This window comes from Phacochoerus africanus, chromosome 6 (assembly GCF_016906955.1).
Source record: "Phacochoerus africanus isolate WHEZ1 chromosome 6, ROS_Pafr_v1, whole genome shotgun sequence".
Lineage (NCBI taxonomy): Eukaryota > Metazoa > Chordata > Mammalia > Artiodactyla > Suidae > Phacochoerus > Phacochoerus africanus.
This window is the reverse complement of record NC_062549.1, coordinates 45,772,582-45,793,696: the sequence shown is the minus strand read 5'-3', so window position 1 is coordinate 45,793,696 and position 21,115 is coordinate 45,772,582. Positions and strand designations below refer to the sequence as shown.

Genomic DNA, 21,115 nt, shown 5'->3' with positions numbered 1-21,115 from the left:
AATAGAATCCATGTGTTGGAGTTCCCATTGCATCACAGTGGAAATGGAATCTGACTAGGAACCATGAGGCTGCAGGTTCAATCCCTGGCCTTGATCAGTGGGTTAAGGATCCAGCATTGCCATAAGCTGTGGTATAGGTCACAGATGCAGCTCAGATCTGGCATTGCTGTGGCTGTGGTGTAGGCCGGCAGCTGTAGCTCTGATTAGACCCTAGCCTGGGAACCTCTATATGCTGCAGGTATAGCCCTTAAAAGTAAATAATAGTAATAATAATAATAATCCAGGTGTTGATGGAAAACTGAAAAGTCACATTTCAAAGGACATGGGTTCTCTGGTCATATTAATAATCTGACTCACATAACAGTTGCCTTAAGACTAAAATAACTGTGATGGAATAAGTGGATATATTTAGACATCTCATTAGGAAAGCTGTAAGAATCATGTGATTTATTGTTTATCACAAATACCTGTCCAAGTCACCTCTGTAAATTTTTTTCAAAAGGATATGTTCATAATTATTCTGGTAGAGATTACCTTTAACTCTTATTGATATTAAAACCAGGTCCTGGGAGAGACAGATAGGAGGCTGATTGTTCATTACACAATCTTAGAAAATAGGCTTTGATCACTGATCCTGAAGGGAAATAAAATAAAGCTCAATTAAAATAAGTGAACTCATTTAGATGACTATGTATGGAAACAAATAGACCCAAAACGTAAAATGATTCCAATCTGATAAAAATTTGTCCAATAAACAGTCTACACAGTGATTCAGGAACACAGGTTTCTCTTATCTGCGAGAAAGATAAGAGATCTTCTTTCATCTATGGCTCTGCCATTCCTAAGGTAGGTCTTCATCCAGCTAACAGAACAGGGAAAGAGAATGTGAAGTGGTATATTTCACTTCTGCTCATATTCTACCGGTAAGAACTCATCAGTTGGGTACACCTAACTGCAAGGGATGATGGAATATATAGTTTAACTCTCTCTCATATATATATAATATACATAAGTATATATATTATATAATATATATAACCATATATGCTATAATACCTATAGTATGTATAATAGTATATTATTTTATAATATAATATTTTCTAAAATTATAGTTATAATTTTATATTATGTGATATAAAATATGTTATATAACATATGCTATATATAACTATATATTATATATATAAAGAAGAAAGAAATGGATTTTTATACACAGCTTGGAGTCTGCCAATCTACCTTCTAGTCATCAAATATTCTTTTGCACCCTTCTTGTCATATATGTAGAACACAAAATCGCCTCCAGTTACTGCTTTTAGCTCAAAATCCAGCATCCATGGATGACGTGCATTTTTCTTGGTAAAATCAAGATGTAACCCCTTGAGGTCTGACTTCCCTCCCCCAGTTCTTCTAACACCCCCCCCCCCCACACACACACACAGATAAAATACACAGTGATAAAACTAGGCTAGAATAAATGCCATAAAAACTGCCATACAAAAAACAAATGAAAAGGAATTCCACAGCATTCACTGGTTGGTTGCTGAGAAGATATTTGTTAATAAAGGAAGTTCCATAACTAGACATCTCTATTCTGGGAGGAACTCTGCTGTCTGTTGTTCTTCTTTTAAGAGTTTCTTCTTGGTCCTGGAGTTCCCATCGTGGCGCAGTGGTTAACAAATCCGACTAGGAACCATGAAGTTGCAGGTTCGATCCCTGGCCTTGCTCAGTGGGTTAAGGATCCAGCATTGCCGTGAGCTGTGGTGTAGGTTGTAGATGCGGCTCGGATCCCGCATTGCTGTGGCTCTGGCATAGGCCGGTGGCTACAGCTCTGATTCTACCCCTAGCCTGGGAAATTCCATATGCCATGGGAGCGGCCATAGAAAAGACAAAAAAAAAATAGAGTTTCTTCTTGGTCCATTATCATCCATAACCACACCTAAAACATGCCACTGGGGAATATTATCTTTCTTGACAGTTATGCAATATTCACAGCCTGCTTCCCACTCATGTGAGTTTGTGGGCCCAAATATTATTTTAAAACTTAAACAGGAGTTCCCATCATGGCTCAGTGGTTAACAAATCCGACTAGGAACCATGAGGTTGCAGGTTCAATCCCTGGCCTTGCTCAGTGGGTTAAGGATCTGGCGTTGCCATGAGCTGTGGTGTAGGTTGCAGACACAGCTTGGATCCCGTGTTGCTCTGGCTCTCATGTAGGCTGGTGGCTACATCTCCAATTAGACCCCTAGCCTGAGAACCTCCATATGACACAGGTGTGGCCCTAGAAAAGACAAAAAAAGAAAAAAAATAAACTTAGACAAAGGATTTTTAAGACTAGGATCAAGATTTATTTGGCAATACAGTTGGTCAAAATTTTAGTAGAATTCTGATCAATTTACATACAGTAAGTTTCGTGGAGCACACCTAAAATTACTCCTTAGACATACTTTTAAAGATTTGTTATTTCTTTACTAAAACCTATGAAGGCAAGAATTATATCTTAATCTATTACTAGAATACCTTGAATCCAGCACTTGGTAACTACCTGTTAGAACACAAAGTAGGAACATTTGTTGAATATATAAAGTGCCTAGCATAATACCTACAGTATAATTAGTATTCAACAAATGATAGCTGTTAACATGAATGGAAGAGCTCGTTGGAATAGGAGACAGTAAACCAGGGGCTTGATTCTAGCTGTAGTGCTACAGAAATGGGTAATATCATGCAAGTTATTTTCCTCATATTCTAAATCATCCTTGCATTATTGTTGTTGCTTTGTAATTTTATGATTCACCTCCAATCCTTACGTTTTTGGCAAATTTATGATTTACTACCAACAATTGATGAGGAAAGGATTAATCTTAAAATAAAAATACCTTGAGAAGCCCATAGGTGGATCTTTAAGTCTTCAAGCTACAAATGCTATAATGGTAAAAGGATTTGTTACAAGAAGCAGTTAACGTCCAACCCAGTGTGATCCACTAAACACAGGCTCCATCTAATGCCATGAGATTTTGAGTAGAGTCTATTGTAGGTGGGTAATATGTATGAGAACCCTGCGATGGTTAATGCACCTTTGGAAATGCACACACACACATTTTTTTTTAATTTGATTTTTTGTAATGATGTTCATAATATGTCTATCAGCACGAATTTTCCAAGGAGAATTTGGAGATGTCCCCTGTTTACAACAGGAATTCTATCTAAAATTTGGTAAGTGACTCTAGTGATCCTAACCCTGGCTGCACATTAGAGTCATTTGAAGATGTTTTTATAAATACCTGTGCCTGTATCCCACTCCAAGAGATTCTGATATATATGCTATTTTATTTTATTTTGCTTTTTAGGGCTGCACCTGCAGCATATAGAGGTTACCAGGCCAGTGGTAAAATCAGAGCTGTAGCTGCTGGCTTATGCCACAGCCACAACAATGTCAGATCCAAGCTGCATCTGAAACCTATACTACAGCTCATAGCAATGCTAGACCCTTAACCCACTGAGCAAGGCCAGGGGTCAAGCCTGTGTCCTCATGGATGCTAGTCAGATTCGTTTCTACTGAGCCATGACAGGAAATCCAAGTGCAATTTTAAAACCTCCCCAGTGATTCTGATGGAGAACCACTGCTTTTAAAAGGGAAACGTCATTGTGAAAGTTATGAAGGATACTTTCTTCAGCATCTGTGCCACAGCTGCAGTAATGCCGGACCCTTAACCCACTGTACCACAGTGGGAACTCCTAATCATGGCCTTTTTGGTCATACTTTTAGATGAGAATTGTTTATTTTGTGAGGAGGGATGGGGATGAGCAATAGGGGGTTAGCTTTGGGAGGCTCTGTGATAGTCAACACACTGACATTCTCCCCTCCCCTTTGCAGCACATCATGCTTGTGCAGCGTCAGATGTCTGTGAGAGAAGAGGACTTGGAAGAATTCCAGCTTGCTCTGAAACACTATGTGGAGAGTGCTTCCTCCCAAAGTGGATGCTTGCGGTAGGTACGCCTGCACATGTGTCCAGATGAGGAGGGGTCTGGAAGACCACATCTGAGAATCCTCATATAAGGTGCTGATCCTTCCAGCCCTTTGGGTGATGCATTTTGCAGAGTTCAATAGACTGTTTTCTCTTGACTCTATATGGATTTGAGTATTAGGAGCAGCGAGGTAAATAAATTGAAGAGAACAATTTGAGGAGTTTCAAATAGACCAAATCCCCCTTTTGCATTCAGGCAGGCTCACGCTCTGATTTCTAATCATTTCTGGTACATGAGGCTTTAGCTCTGATTGCTCCTTTGGGAGCATGTACTATGACTAATAACCACCATTTCAGCCATTCATTATGAAATTGCACCATCCTGATTTTTGTCAAGTGTTTATTTTTGTCATTAAAAAAAAAAGTTACTTCTGCAGGCTTCTGTTAGCTCAGGCTACTAAAAAAAAATAACTATATAGCTCATCTTCAGTTTCTCCACTCCAAGTGGAAAATCATAATTTTCCAGAAACAATTATGGAATTCTCATAATCAGAACCCTGAAGTAATGAGTACCTTATCAAATGCTATAAATGTATCCTGACTCTATATTTATACTATTACAGTCCCCCAGAAATCCATAGCACTGCTACCATTTGTTCTCCCTCACCTGAGCACTGTGCCTCAACAGTGCCCAGCTACATGTTGCCTTTTGAGGTTATATGTACATCTATTAATTCTGTGCCTTAGTTCTGGCCATTCTCCTTCCCAGAAGTGTATACCCAGCTTCAGGTCTTAGCCAGCCCATGCTCTACTTCAAGCCAAGAGCCTAGACTCACCTGCTCATGAAAAACTGCCACAACCAAATCTATCCCTACCTTGGGAGCTTGTTTAAATTGTGTTTCATGATGCTCTTAGAACATTGCTTTAAGAAAGCTTTCTAGCACGTATGTGCATGCATGAAGCTTTTTAGCACATATGTGCACAATGAAACACATATTTCATGTCTCTGAGTGCTTTGGTGTTCCTCCCAGTGATTACTAGTTAAATCTTATTCTCACTCTGGCAGAACATTTTCCCAGCTAAGAAGTCTGGCTCCAGAATTAAACATGGGATTGTACTAACTTTGTCATTTTGAGAAAGATCCCAGCTGGCTCGAAGACTCGTTTCCTCAGAAAGGGGTTTTGAGGATTAACTGAGTGCACAGCAGAGTGCCTCCCATCAACTAAGGACCAGGAAACATGAGCTGGGATTACTGCTGCACTTACTACTGGTTCCTTGTCGTGTGGCTGGCTGACTTCCTTTCTGATGTAGAAGAGGACTTGCTTACTGCCATTCATGTCATACAGTTCACCATATTCCCAGCAGTGCCTTTGTAACTAAGTCATTACTTTTTATTTTTGTTACTGTACTTCTCAATGGGCTCAGAAGGGCAGAAATCAAAACCACATTTTAGTCCTTTTATTTCAGTGACTTAAAAGAGACCTACCAAAGTGAGAGTATATGTAGTTTTTAAAAGGCTGCTCATTTAAAGATAAGGTTTTTGGAAAATGCAAGAAGAACTTATAAACTCCACATTGTGAACCGTAGAAAGTAGAGCTCAGTAAACTTTTTTTTTGGTTAGTGAAGCTATAAAGAAAATAAAGTCTGGTTTGTTGTATCACAATTCCTAGGATAGGTTAGATATTTTACATTTGCAAAAATGGTACAAAGTTTGATTACTTTTTAAGGTTCAGAAACACCACATTAATGTGCATTGGGAAAATGATCTAAAGCAACTAGAATAGCCCCAGGGTAAGGGAAACAGGCTGTGGGAGAATAAGAGAGAAGTAGATTTGTGCCGCCTGCTGCAAACTCTGGTCTCCCAGTGAGCACACAAAATTGCTCCCTCAGCTCCAGATGTGAAGTAAAGGGAAAGGAAAGTATCCTTTTCCTGTAAGATAGATTGAGACTTTAAGACCCTCTTTTTCCATTGTAAGACTGGTTTGCTTAACTCTTCCCTCACTTCTTATTGCTGATTTTTTTCAGTTTTTTTCTACTGGAATTTCCAAAAAGTAAACTTTATTAGATGAAAATAAGTCTCAACCACAAATGGAAAATATGGTGGAATACATGCTATGTGAGTGTGCCTGTCTAAATCCAGTTGCACTAGTTAATCAAATTTAATTTTCTGTCTGTATTAATTGATGAAGAATCAAATGGGCCACTCATGTCTTCAGTCATGCTCTAATGCATTCAGCATGATTGCCTGAGGCTTGGCTGATAAAATAAAGCTCTGTGAATTATCAGAGTTATGCAGTTTCTTCTTCGCCCACAATGTTTGGCTTGGCCTCACCATGGTTAGAGAGGAAACATTGGCATAAAATAAAATGGAAATTAAGGATTTATGAGATTGGGCATTTTGTATCCATTTTCTTTTTTAATCTTCACTGCAATTATCTGAAGTTTGTATTACATCCAATTCAGGAGGAAACAGGCTCACACAAGTTAAATAACTAGCCCGAATTTTGTCCGACTCCAAAACCCACATTTAATCTTTCTTGCCAGTATTTGGTCATCCTTGAATTAGATTCCTGGATTGTCTGTGATTAACCAGGAGTAGAATAGACAAGATCCCTTCTGTTCCAACTACATGGCTTTAATTGCTCATGAATGAGTAGTATTTTCCTAACTGGATTCTAAGATCTTTGGAAGCAGAAACTAGTTTCATTCTCTCTGAAGTCAAGTACGGTCCTGAGAATACATTGTGTACATCACCTCTCCATGCCAAACATAGGGATAAGTCTTCATGACAACGAAATATGTGAAAAGAGTAATCAATATATGTGTGCAAGTGTGTATGTGAGTGTGCATGTGTATGTGCATATGTGTTATACATGAGCAACACCTACAAGCCATCCTTTCATGTCTGAACCTAAGGATGTAAAGTTTCCCAGAAGTCCTTGCTTATCTGCATACTTCCCTTAGCATCTTGTTGGCCCAACTCAAGTCACTCAGCCATTTCTGGGTACTGGGGTGGTTAGGAAACAAATATCCAGCAGAAAGGAGATTGTGATGACTGTCTCAGCTTAGAACTGATTGGTACACTGGATATACTGCAAACTGAACAATGGCAGGATTCATTTTGAAAGGGGGGAATAACAGCAGTTGGGAAGTCAACAGACGGTATCTGCCATATCAGCCCCAGAGGATCTGTGAAGGTAAAAATGACTTAATCCATGAGAAATGCTTAGACCAGGGCCTGGGACAGAGCAATGTGTGTTAGCAACATTATTATTGGCTTATTACTTCTCATTATTATCGAAGATATTTCCCCTCAGTTTCCTTTCTCTCCTATTCCATTTACTTCTGTCATGCTTCTCAACTTTGGCACCATTAAGGCTTAGCTTTCATAGCTACCTACCGAATGGAGGTACTTCCTTTTTTGCTATTGAGCTAACAGCTAGTTAAACACACTCACACACACCAAGGACTGGCCAAAGCAATGCCTAATTTAATCCTCATAGTGCTATTTTTGCCACCATTTCACAGGTGAGGAAACAGGTTAAGTAATGAGCCCAAGGTGACAAAGCTCTAATGCATGGTTGTAGAAGACAGGCCCGTATGCCCACACTCCAAACCACTACCTTATCACAATGTGATACCTTCTTCAATCCTTCCTGAATATCAGGCTAAAATTATGTCAATTTCTTGTGGCCAGTCAGGAAAAGGGAAAGTTCAAATAACAGGATTAGTGATTACTGATTTTTAATGTAGTAATATAAATAAATTAGTTTCTAGGAGACAGCTCATAAAGCACTGGAAATACTAAACTGGGTACTTTAAACTTTATCTCAAAAAATAGTCATGGATTGAAATTTGTCCATTACATTTTCAGATTACATTTGGAGATTACACACCCTTTAATACTATGATGGGAACCATGGATTCTCTTCCCAGGAAAAAGCAAATATGCAGCTCACTTCTGGGATTTCAAGGAACCCTCCCCCCCCAAATAGATTTATGAACTTCTGGAATTAGAAAATCTCCAATTTCACTTTCTATTCAATTCCTTTGATAATTTTATAAACCTGTCCCCCAGAAAATCTGTAATTGAAATAATAACAATATTTTCTACATCATAGCTTAATAGAGCAAAAGCTTTATGAAAAAGACCAAACTGCTTACAGTCAAAAGAAAGAAAAATAAATATGAAAATTTCTGTGTAGTTACCACCACCTGCTGGTCATACTTAGTAAACTCTGTACTGAGCTTGGCTATTTTTACTGGTATATTCTGTTTTTCTCTATTAAATCAATATAATTATTGGTTTTCTAACCTCTCATTTTGATTTTTAATCCAACTATATTTTGAAATATTAGGCTGAACAAGCTAGACTTGTGGAATTAATTTTTAAAGGCATCTTTTATATTTGTCTCCTAGTCTCCCTTTAAAGCTTATGAATTATCCCCTCTTCCTTTCTTTCTACCTTAGTTTGAATCCTCATCATCTCTTACCCAAGCTAATTAAACTACCTTTTTAGCTTTTCTTCCTGCTTTGCATAACAGTGTCCATAGGATACTCCACACTGCCATCAAAAGGATTTTTTATTTTTTTCCTTTTATTTTTTTCCTTTTTTTTGTTATTACTCAAATGAATTTATCACATCTGTAGTTGTTTAATGATCATAACAATCCAATTTCACAGGATTTCCATCCCACAGCCCAAGCACATCCCCCCGCCCCAAACTGTCTCCTCCGGAGACCATAAGTTTTTCAATGTCTGTGAGTCAGCATCTGTTCTGCAAAGAAGTTCAGTCTGTCCTTTTTCAGACTCCACATGTCAGTGAAAGCATTTGATGTTGGTGTCTCATTGTATGGCTGACTTCACTTAGCATGATAATTTCTAGGTCCATCCATGTTGCTAAAAATGCTGGTATTTCGTTCTTTTTAGTGGCTGAGTAATAGTCCTTTGTGTATATGTACCACTTCTTCTTGATCCACTCCTCTGTTGATGGACATTTAGGTTGTTTCCATGTCTTGGCTATTGAAAACAGTGCTGCAGTGAATATCAGAGTACATGTGTCTTTGCGAGTCGTGGTTTTCTCTGGATAGATGCCCAGGAGTGGGATTGCTGGATCAAATGGTAGTTCTATATTTAGTTTTCTGAGGAATCTCCCTCTGTTTTCCACAGTGGTTGCACCAATTTACAATCCTACCAACAGTGTACTAGGGTTCCTTTTTCTCCACACCCTCTCCAGCACTTACTGTTTGTAGACTTTTGGATGATGGCCATTCTGGCTGGTGTGAGATGGTACCTCATAGTGGTTTTGATTTGAATCTCTCTAATAATGAGTGCTGTTGAACATCTTTTCATGTGTTTCTTGGCCATCTGTATGTCTTCTTTGGAGAATTGTCTGTTTAGATCTCTGCCCATTTTTTGATGGGGTTGTTTGTTTTGTTGGTATTGAGCAGTAGGAGGTGTTTGTAAATTTTGGAGATTAATCCCTTGTCAATTGATTCATTTGCAAATATTTTCTCCCATTCTGTAGGTTGTCTTTTTGTGTTGCTTAGGGTTTCCTTTGCTGTGCGGAAACTTTGAAGTTTGAGTAGGTCCCATTTGTTTATTTTTCTTTTTATTGTCAATACTCTGATAGGTGGATCTGAGAAGATGTTGCTGTCGTTTATGTCAGAGAGTGTTTGGCCTCTGTTTCCCTCTAGGAGTCTGATAGTGTCTGGTCTTTAATCCATTTTGAGTTTATTTTTGTGTGTGGTGTCAGGGAGTGTTCTCATTTCTTTCTTTTACATGTGGCTGTCCAGTTTTCCCAGCACCACTTATTGAACAAGCTGTCCTTTCTCCATTGTATATTCTTGCCTCCTTTGTCATAGATTAGTTGGATGTAGGTGTGTGGGTTTAATTCTGGGCTTTCTCTCCTGTTCCACTGATCTATATGTCTGTCTTTGTGCCAGTACCATGCAGTTTTGACGACTGTTGCTTTGTAGTATAGTCTGACGTCTAGGATCCTGATTCCTCCAGCTCCGTTTTTCTTTTTCAGGATGTCTTTGGCTATTCTGGGTCTTTAGTGCTTCCAAACACACTTTAAAATATTTTGTTCGATTTCTGTGAAAAATGTCCTTGGTAATTTGATAGGAATTGCATTGAATCTGTAGATTGCCTTGGGTAGTAGAGTTATTTGATAATATTGATGCTTCCAATCCAAGAGCATGGTAAATCTTTCCATCTATTTGTGTCATCTTTTATTTCTTTCATCAGTGGCTTGTAGTTTTCAGAGTATAGGTCTTTTGTTTCTTTAGGTAGGTTTACGCCTAGGTATTTTATTCTTTTGGATGTGATGGTAAATGGGATTGCTTCCCTAATTTCTCTTCCTGCTCTTTCATTGTTAGTATATAGAAATGCTCTTGATTTCTGTGTATTGATTTTGTATCCTGCGACTTTGCCAAATTTGTGGATGAGCTCTAACAGTTTTCTGGTAGAGTCTTTAGGATTCTCTAGGTATAGCATCATGTCATCTGCAAATAGGGATAGTTTTACTTCTTCCTTTCCAATTTGGATTCCTTTTATTTCTTTTACTTCTCTGATTGCTGTGGCTAGGACTTCTAGAACTATGTTGAATAGTAGTGGTGAGAGCAGACATCCTTGTCTTCTTCCTGATCTCAGCGGGAATTCTTTCAGCTTTTCACTATTGAGAATGATGTTCGCTGTGGGTTTGTCGTATATGGCCTTTATCATGTTGAGGTAGGTTCCCTCTATGCCCATTTGCTGAAGGGTTTTTATCAGAAATGGGTGTTGGATTTTGTCAAAGGCTTTTTCTGTGACTATTGAGAGGATCATATGGTTTTTATTCTTCAGTTTGTCAGTGTGGTGTATCACACTGATGGATTTGTGGATATTGAAGAACCCTTGTATCCCTGGGATAAATCCCACTTGATCATGATGTACAATCCTTTTAATGTATTGTTGGATGTGGTTTGCTAGTATTTTGTTGAGGGTTTTTTGCATCTATGTTCATAAGTGAAACTGGCCTGTAGTTTTCTTTTTTTGTGGTATCTTTGTCTGGTTTTGGTATCAGGGTAATGGTGGCCTCATAGAATGAGTTTGGGAGTGTCCCTTCCTCTACAATTTTTTGAAATAGTTTCAGAAGGCTAGGTGTTAGCTCTTCTCTAAATGTTTGATAGGATTCGCCTGTGAAGCCATCTGGTGCTGGACTTTTGTTTGTTGGAAGTTTTTAAACACAGTTTCAATTTCAGTTCTTGTGATTGGTCCATTCATCTTTTCTATTTCATCTTGGTTTAGTCTTGGAAGATTGTGCTTTTCTCAGAATTTCTCCATTTCTTCTAGGTTTTCCATTTTATTGGAGTATAGTTGCATATAGCAGTCTCTTATGATCCTTTGTATTTCTGTGATGTCCGTTGTTACTTCTCCTTTTTCATTTCTAATTTTATTGATTTGAGTCCTCTCTCTTTTTTGCTTGAGAAGTCTGGCTAAGAGTTTATCAATTTTGTTGATCTTTTCAAAGAACCAGCTTTTCCTTTCATTGATTTTTTCTATGGTTTTCTTTGTTTCTATTTCGTTGATTTCTGCTCTGATCTTTATTTCGTTCCTTCTACTAACTTTAGGTCTTGTCTGTTCTTCTCTCTTGAGCTGCTTTAGATGTCAAGTTAGCTTGTTTATTTGAGCTTTTTCTGGTTTCCTGAGGTGGGCTTGTATTGCTATAAACTTTCCTCTTAGAACGGCTTTTGCCGCATCCCATAGGTTTTGGAGTGTCGTATCTTTGCTGTCATTTGCTTCTAGGTATTTTTTAATTTCCTCTTTGATTTCTTCAGTGATCCATTGGTTGTTTAGTAACATGTTGTTTAGTCTCCACGTGTTTGTGTGTTTTGCAGTTTTTTTCTTGTTGTTGATTTCCAGTCGTATAGCGTTGTGGTCGGAAAAGATGCTTGATGTGATTTCAGTTTTCTTAAAGTTACCGAGGTTGGATTTGTAGCCCAGGATGTGATCAATCTTAGAGAATGTTCCATGTGCACTTGAGAAGAATGTGTATTCTGTTGCTTTTGGATAGAATGTCCTATAAATATCTATTAAGTCCATCTGGTTTAATGCTTCATTCAGGGCCTGTGTTTCCTTATTGATTTTCTGTCTGGTTGATCTGTCCATTGCTGTAAGTGGGGTATTAAAGTCCCCCACTATGATTGTGTTATTGTCAATTTCTCCTTTGAAGGTTGTTAGCAGTTGCCTTATATATTGTGGTGAACCTGTGTTGGGTGCGTAGATATTTAAAATTGTTATATCATCTTCTTGGATTGATCCTTTGATCATTATGTACTGTCCTTCTTTGTCCCTTAAAATATTCTTCATTTTAAAGTCTATTTTGTCTGTTATGAGTATTGCTACTCCTGCTTTCCTTTGATTCCCGTTTGCATGGAATATTTTCTTCCATCTTCTCACTTTCAATTTGTATGTGTCCCTAGAAGTGAAGTGGGTCTCTTGGAGACAGCATATACATGGGTCTTGTTTTTGTATCCATTCAGCCAGTCTATGTCTTTTGGTTGGGCAGTTTAGTCCATTAATATTTAAGGTAATTATTCATATGTGTGTTCTTCTTGCCATTTTATTAATTTCTTTGGATTTGTTTTTGTGGCTCTTTTTTCTTCCTGTCTTCTATTGTTCTTTTCTGCCTATAGAAGTTCCTTTAGTATTTGTTGTAAGGCCGGTTTAGTGTTGCTTAATTCTCTCAGCTTTTGCTTATCTGTGAAGGTTTTGATTTTTCCTTCAAATCGGAATGAGAGCCTTGCTGGTTAGAGTAATAATTTTGGTTGGAGGTTTTTTCCTTCCATCACATTGAGTATATCATGCCACTCCCTTCTCGCCTGAAGAGTTTCTGTTGAAAAATCTGCCAATAGCCTTATTGGGGTTCCTTTGTATGTTATTTGTTTCTTTTCCTTAGCTGCTTTCAAGATTTTCTCTTTGTCTTTAATTTTGTCAGTTTGATTAGTATGTGTCTCAGGGTGTTCCTACTTGGGTTTATTTTATATGGTACTCATGCTTCCTGGATTTGAGTGAGTGATTCCTTCCCCATGTTAGGGACTTTTTCAGCTATTATCTCTTGGAATATTTATTCTGTCTCCTTCTCTCTCTCTTCTCCTTCTGGCACCCCTATAATACGGATGTTGGTGCATTTCACATTGTCCCAGAGTTCTCTGATACTCTCTTCATTTGTTTTCAATCTTTTTTCTCTTTTCTGTTCTGCATCCGTAATTTCCATTAATCTGTCCTCCACCTCTTATTTGTTCTTCTGCCTCCTGTATTCTGCTGTTAGCTGCTTCTAGTGAATTTTTTATTTCAGTTATTGCATTTTGCATCTCTTCTTGTTTAAGTTTTATATCTTATATCTCTTTGGTCAGTGTTTCCTCTAAGTTATCCATCTTTGCCCCCAGTTTATTTCCAATGTCTAGCATCATCTTCAGCATCAACAGTCTAAAGTCTTTTTCCTGGAGGCTGAGAATCTCCTGATCACTTAGCTGTTTTTCTGGGGTTTTTCCTTTCTCCCTTATCTGAGTTATAGTCCCCTGTCTTTTCATTTTTATAGGTTTTTGGTGTGGTGACCTTCTTACAGATAATAGAATTGTAGCCTCTCTTACTTCTGATGTCTGCCCCCCTGTGGCTGAAGTCAGTATGGGAGCTTGGTGTAGGCTTCCTGATGGGAGGGTCTGATGCCTGCCCTGGTAGGAGAAGCCGATTCTAATCCCTCTGGTGGGTTTGGCTTAGTCTCTGGATGGGATTAGAGGCAGCTGTGTGCCTGAAGGGTCTTTAAGTAGCCTGTTTACTGAGGGGTGGGGCTGTGATTCCACCTTGGTTATTGTTTGTCCTGGGGCTTCTCAGCAGCTGACAGGTGGGGCCAGATTCTCCCAAAATGACCACTTCCGAGAAAGGCACTGCTGCTGAATATTCCTGAGAGCTGTTCTTTCAATGTCCTTCCCTCACAAGCCACGTTCACCCCTGTTTTCCCAGGAAGTCCTCCAAGAACTGTGGTCAGGTTTTACCCAGATTTCCTTGGAGACTTTGCTTTGCCCTGGGACTCAGTGCACGTGAAAGTCTGTGTGTGCCTTTTAAGAATGGGGTCTCCGTTTCCCCCAGTACCGTGGAGCTCTTGCACACAAGCCCCACTGGCCTTCAATGCCAGATGTTCTGGAGCTCTTTCTCCCTGTGTCAGATCCCCACACGTGGGAGTTTGATGTGTGGCTCAGAACTCTCACTCCTGTAGGAGTGAGTCTCTGTGAACTAGTTAGTTTCCAGTCTGTGGAGCTTCCCACCCAGGAGGTATGGGGTTGTTTATATCGTGAAATCGCCCCTCCTACCTCTTGATGTGGCCTCCTCTTTTTCTTCTTTAGTAGGGTGTCTTTTTTAAGGTCTCCGGTCCATTTTGGTGAAGATTGCTCAGTCTTTAGTTGTGAATTTTGTTGTTTTTAGGAGAGAAGTTGAGCTCCGGTCCTCCTATTCCACCATCTTAATCCCATCCTCCCAGAAGGATTTTTTAAAACTCAACTTTAATCATGGGGCTCTCCCTGCTTTAAACCCTTTAGTGTCTCCTCATTGCTACAGAATTAAATCCAGTCTCAACCTCAACTTGTCTTTTCACCCACCTCCCTCTCTTTACTCTTCCAAAACATACTATATAGGCTATTAGTCACTCTCAGGCTAGTCCAAAGAGCTGGAGGGAACAAATTTGTCTTCCCAAAATTGGAAAAGCAATTTTTAAAAATTACAGTTATGGCAGAATGTGGATTCAAACTTGATCTGAACAGAGAGAAATTTGAGAAGTGTGAGTGTGTAAAAGGAAAAGGAGGAGGACCAATATTGGGCATATGGAGTCAGTAAGACAGCAGCAGTGTGGTCCAGGTAACTCAAACCACTTGCAGCAGGACCACAAACAAAAGCTGTCAATCCAAGAATAGAGGTAAGGAAAATAATTTGGCAAGAGCTTTGGAGGTTGATCAGAGGGACTCCTTGGGTTGATCCGAAGAGGCAGACTTGAGGGCAAGGAAAGTGGCATGCACTCACATTTTTCTAAACCTTGGCAAAACAGAACTCAATAAATCTTTTTGAATGAATGGATATATGAGTGAAATTTTACAAAAGTTATATTTGTAATGTCTATAATATTCTAAGAAAGTCTTCATGATTCCAAGCCAGAAAACTAAAAAATTATATTAAACAGGCCAACATATTAATCAGTTCTTGACAAAATTTTGATTTTCATATGGGAACCTTAAGTATCTCCTATATGACTGAATAAGACTGTTTCAAACCACATATAGAGATGATAAAAATATTAGTTTACTTCTTGTATTTAATTTTCCATGGCTAATTATGCCTTTTTTTTTCCATTTCAGTATTTCTATACAGAAGCTTTCAAATGAATCTCGCTACATGATTTATGAATTCTGGGAAGATAGTAATGTATGGAATAGGTAAGTTATGACTAGGCCTTATTTTAATTATTATTTTTTCACCAGAGAGGTGGTAATATACATGATATAATTTTAGGACATGTAGAAAAGCTCCATTCCCTTTATCTCACCTTAAAATCTGTCCCATTTGTTCATTTCTCTAAATCCCACTCTTCATGGATTAGAAATCATTTTCCTTTTGAAGCACAAAGACTTTTGATAATGACCCCACTTTAAATACTGCCATTTTACTGATACTTTCAGATAAACATTTAGATAGTGGTCGTGGGTGTCTAAAGTATACAAGGGTGGAAGACAAAGGATGCAGAAAAGGGAAGATGAAAAAAATGTTTACTTCCTAATTTCTCAAGTCCACATTTTGCATGTTAATACCTGGAAATGTAGTTAATACATATTTCACCTAAACATTTTGGTTTTTTGGCTATTTTAAGCACTTTAAGTTATAATGCATAAAGACACCAAAAGAGTTTTCAGGCATAGAAGGGGGCTTTAACAGTTACTTACTCAACTCCTTACTTCCCTATACTTTTAGATGATTTTTCTTTCTTTTCTCTAGAGATGGAGAATCTGTAGTCCCTCTTCTTAGCTATTCTATTTTTAAACATCCTGACAGCCAAGATATTTTTCCTTCTGTTTAAATTTCTTGCTGCAATTACAGTTATCTCCTTTTATTTTCTGTAGAGAATTAATGCTCTCCAGTTTTTAAATATCTCTATAAAAAATTCTGATGACAATTGTTAAATTACTCCTGAGTCGTTCTTTTTAAGGTTAAACAACCATGAAAAGAATTGTATTCAGGCACTTAATCCAGATCATCTGAAACCTTGCCACCTTGACTGAAGTTAAACTGTATTACACTCAGGAAGATTGTAATAAATTGCACAGCCTTAATCTGTAATTATTTATACAGCCACCTTCAGATGAATTATAGCAAGACATTCCAAAGAAGTAATGTGGATTTCTTGGAAACTCCAGAACTCACATCTACTATGCTAGTTCCTGGTAATTATCCTGGTATCACAATTCTATGTGCTTTCATTCTGCCTTTCTCGTTTTAACTACAGTACAGGGAGTTCCCATCGTGGCTCAGTGGTTAGCGAATCCGACTAGGAACCCATGAGGTTGCGGGTTCGATCCCTGGCCTTGCTCAGTGGGTTAAAGGATCTGGCGTTGCCATGAGCTGTGGTGTAGGTTACAGATGCGGCTCGGATCCTGCGTTGCTGTAGCTCTGGCCTAGGCCAGCGGCTACGGCTCCAATTTGACCCCTAGCCTGGGAACCTCCACATGCTACAGGAGCTGCCCAAGAAATGGCAAAAAGACAATAAATAAAACAAATAAATAAATAAGACACCACACTCTCACCTCTTCCCTTTTATCAATGGCACTTTGTTTTTTCGTTATACATCTTAAGTGTAGGGAGGAAGTGAGAGATCTATGTATTTTTTTTTTCTATTGCCTTTATTCCTTAGTTTGTCTCTATTTATATTTCTGGCTGTATTAAACCTAGTATTAGTTATTTGCTAGTCACCTTTAAAATATTAACAAGCAAAATACAAATCGTGGCATTTCAAAAAATTATTCAAAGGCTTTACCATATTATAGTGTTTTGAATAGCTTTGAAAAGGTGACCCATAGATTGGAGATTAGAATTATGTTAGAATATTTTTATCATAATACTTAAAATTTTTTGTAATTTGGAAAAAAGGAGAAGGAAAGGAGAGATTTGAAATGAAATTGTCTAAGAAATCTGGCCTAGCCAAAGCTTATTTAAGGTAATTGAGAACCAAAATTCATTTAACTACCCAGCCATTCAATTACCAATTAAACATTTTTATGAATGTTAATAAGTCCTAGCCACTGGCGATAATTGGGTGTCTGGCCTGTTTTCTGATTAAGCTCCAATTTTAGGAGATGATCCTTAAGCTGACTTTAAAATATGAGATTTGGATAAAATAAAGATAGAGAAGAAGGGTACTTTGATAGAGGCAAATTGTAGACATGAACAAAAAGCAAATGTGCTACATTAATTAGTACAAAGATATGACTAAAACATAAGGCTTTATGTGGTGCATGTGGAGAGAGAGGAGAGAATAGGAAATGAGAATTGCAAATGTCATAATAAGAAGTTTAAACTTTCTTCGTACAGTAATACGTAATTAAGTTTTTTGAGAGGGCTAGTGCATGCTCTAATCAGTAGTAACTGCGGCAGGAGACAGAAAGGTGAATGTCATAGGGAGGAGAGAAACTGGTTATGCAGGGCAATAATCTAGGCGAAGGAAACAAAGCATCTGAACCAAGAAGGTACCCTGGGAGTTCCCTTGCAGATAAAATTTTCAGGAGTTAACCATAGCAAGATGATGGTTGAAGCCTGGGGCTGGTAAGAAAGTGTATAAGAACAAAATATCTAACAGAAACCTGAGGAAATGCCTTTATTTAAAAGGTTGGGGGAGAAGAGCCTCCTTTCATTAAGGATATAGAGGGGAACCCATCAGAGATAGGAGTGTCACAGCAGTAGAGTAACAAGAAAACCAAAAGAGTAACATGCAATGAACAGTGCTCCTCAGGGGGCCTATGTAGTGGAGTATGACTGAAGAGAATGGGACTGGAAATTGGATTTGATGAGAGAAGTTTTAACAAAATGATAGAAATTTTTAAATTAGGATATATTTTGATAGGTTGGGTAATAGGTGGAAAGTGAAAAAGTAAATTCTGAAATTTGAAGCTAGATGAGAAAATGGGGGAGATCAGGTGTGAATGCTTTGGAGTTGACCAACTCTGATAGTCTCAGGCTGAGCTTTAGTTATATATTTACTCTAGATCTTAAAGACAGGTTTACCTAACCTAAAGACAGTAGACTTGTAGAATTTCTCTTGCTATGTATCTAAGATTTAGCCCTCAAATAAGAAAGCCAAGAATATGGTTGAAATTTCTTGTGATTAATAATTTGACTCATGCAGTTTAAATTAGGAAATACCATAGCTTCAGGAAAGTTGTAGGTGAGTGTGGTAGCAAAGGCTATTAAGGAACAGACTTGAGTGACTGCCTTAAATTGATCTAGACAAGTTTTAGCTTAACTATCATACCAGATTTGGATTGTCACAAATGAGAAGAAAATAACTAGTTCTAGTTCAAATAACTTCTTTAAATATGACTGATACAGCTTTGGTGTGTAGAATGCAGGAAAGCACACATTATTTAACCTTACAACCTCTAGTGCAGGATTAAAATACAGTGTATAGCACATGGAAACATATTTTCTAAATGAAAGAATAAATAAGGACTTTGATATCATCATAAATGCATTGGTATTTGTCATAAATTTCCCAAGAAGTCCTGACATTTGTAATTTTTGTATCTGACATCATATCTATTTTCAACTCTCCAAACTTGAGACCTCTGTGGAGCAGAATATCCCTTGACAAAGAAGAAAGGCCTAAAATTATAGGGAAAAAGTTTACACAAGAAAGATCCTATTGCCAATCAGTATATCATTTAAACAGCTTTTAAAACAAATTTTAATCCTTTTTGTTTCTTTCTCACCTCATTCCACCAATTTTACTTTTTTTTTTTTCTTTTTACGGCCATACATGTGACATATGGAAGTTCCCAGGCTAGGGGCTGAATTGGAGCTACAGCTGCTGGCCTACACCACAGCCACAGCAATGCAGCATCCAAACCATGTCTCCAACCTACACCACACCTCATGGCAACACAGGATCCTTAACCCACTGAGTGAGGCCAGAGATCAAATCCGCATCCTCATGGATACTCACTCAGTTCAATTCTGCTGAGCCACAAATGAGAACACCCACCAATCTTATTTCTTTGCCCTAAATTTGTCTGTGGGATAATTGTATTTACTGGGGAAAACAATTTCAATTTGATAATAGAGATATACATTAAAAATATTGTTTACAACATATCCATTTGCTTGTATTCGATCTTTCTGAACTGAGTATGATTAAAATAATAACATCATGATTTTAACTTCAAGGCATTTATAATCTCATTGTCAAGAAAACTCTACTCATATATATCAAGAATTTTTCTGCTAGACTACAACCAAGTGCCGAAAGATACATGTAACTAACAATTACATAGAAAAATTCAATCAAGTCAGGAAATAGTGACTTGAAATATAAGTAAATATACAGACTAAAGGTGAGGGAAAATAGTCTCTTTAAGTATGACTTGCACTTTGAACTTAGCCCTGACAGTTATTTTCATTTTCTCAAAAAACTGTTTTTCTGTTTCAGCTTCATGGTGGATCCTGAACAACTAGATGTTTCTAAACATTTTCTTTATGGTTCCAAGTGAAAAACAAGTGTTCTTATCTAAAATGTGAACTAGAAAATTCTCTGTACTTATTAGTCAACTCTCTTTGGTTTTATTTACCCTAAAATGTGTACTCATTTCTTAAATGTCTTCTATAACTTTATCTTTCATGTGTATTTTAGCTCAACTTTCTAAGTTCACTATTATTCTCAATATGTGCTAATGTATTGCTATACTGTAACCTAAAACCCAGTAGCCACAAAATCCTAATATGTGAAAAAGTGTACACATAAAGGAACAAAATCATTATGATACAGTGAGAACTTTTATTTAGAGTATTACTTCCTAGAACAGCTTTTGTAGATGTCATAAACTGTAAAGGTTAAATCAGTGTTTTGTGATTTTTTAAGTATCTAATTTTAAGCAAATGAAATTTATATTTGAGTAATGCCTGCTCCATTCCCAATTCATGATCTATGTCTATTCACGTTATATTACGTAGAATAATATGATCCATATGACTGGTGTCCTTATATGCAGAGAAACAGCAGGGATACATGTGCACAGAGAAAAGGCCACATGAGGTCACAGTAAGAAGGTGGCCAACACCAAGCCAATGAGAAAGGCCTCAAGAGAATCCAGCTCTGCTAGCACTCTTGGACTCTTAGTCTCTAGAATTATGAGAAAATATCTTTCTGTTGTCTGAGCTTTTAAAAAGTAAATACATGAGCATAAAACAACCCTCATTATAACTGACAGAATCTCTATCCATCTGTCAGGTTATAAACTGGTTTTTCATAGTAAACCATAGTAAACCATAACTACATGTATGTAAGTTAAACAAATCAAGAAAAGAGGAGAGTTTTACTTTGAAAAAATATGGTTTGGAATTTTGGGCACATGATCAAGAGTATATGTGACTCAGGTTTTAACTTATGAAAAATAGAAATTTCCATTTAAATAATGATTTCAAAGTATTTTAAAAACAAAATTTTAACCTAATTGAATAAGAAAGAAATAGAAAACAAGTATGAAACTTTAGGGAAATAATATGTAGTGGACAAAAAACATCTATTATCCAGTTTCAACACTGGAATAACCACAATCTCAGTTCACTAGAACAACTGTAACTATGTACCTTTTATGCTCTGCTGTACAAGCTCATAAATTAAATACTTTAATAAAATCTTTTATTCTTATAAATGCTAATGAAAATGCAATGCATATAAATATTTGTTACCATGTTACACACTCTAGTCCAAATTCCCTTGAAACAACCACAGGTCTACCAGGAAGCAAATGTAAGGTGAATTTTTCCAATTTTTTTTTTTTAATTATTGGAAAACTCAGACAAAGGGAAGATTGAACTAAAATTTTATTTTTTAAATATAAAAGTGACCTAAAATATTT

At 37.4% G+C, this 21,115-nt stretch overlaps 1 protein-coding gene across 1 annotated transcript in view; it reads left to right on the top strand.

The window, feature by feature from the left end:
• Positions 1-20,092, top strand: part of NECAB1 (N-terminal EF-hand calcium binding protein 1) — a 233,566-nt gene extending 213,474 nt beyond the window's left edge. The window contains exons 10-13 of the mRNA XM_047782941.1: positions 3,875-3,987; positions 15,353-15,430; positions 16,341-16,432; positions 19,687-20,092. Of these exons, the coding sequence (XP_047638897.1) occupies positions 3,875-3,987; positions 15,353-15,430; positions 16,341-16,432; positions 19,687-19,712 (309 nt within the window). The 3' untranslated portion in view covers positions 19,713-20,092. The remainder of the gene's footprint in view (positions 1-3,874; positions 3,988-15,352; positions 15,431-16,340; positions 16,433-19,686) is intronic.
• The last annotated feature ends 1,023 nt before the right edge of the window (positions 20,093-21,115 follow it).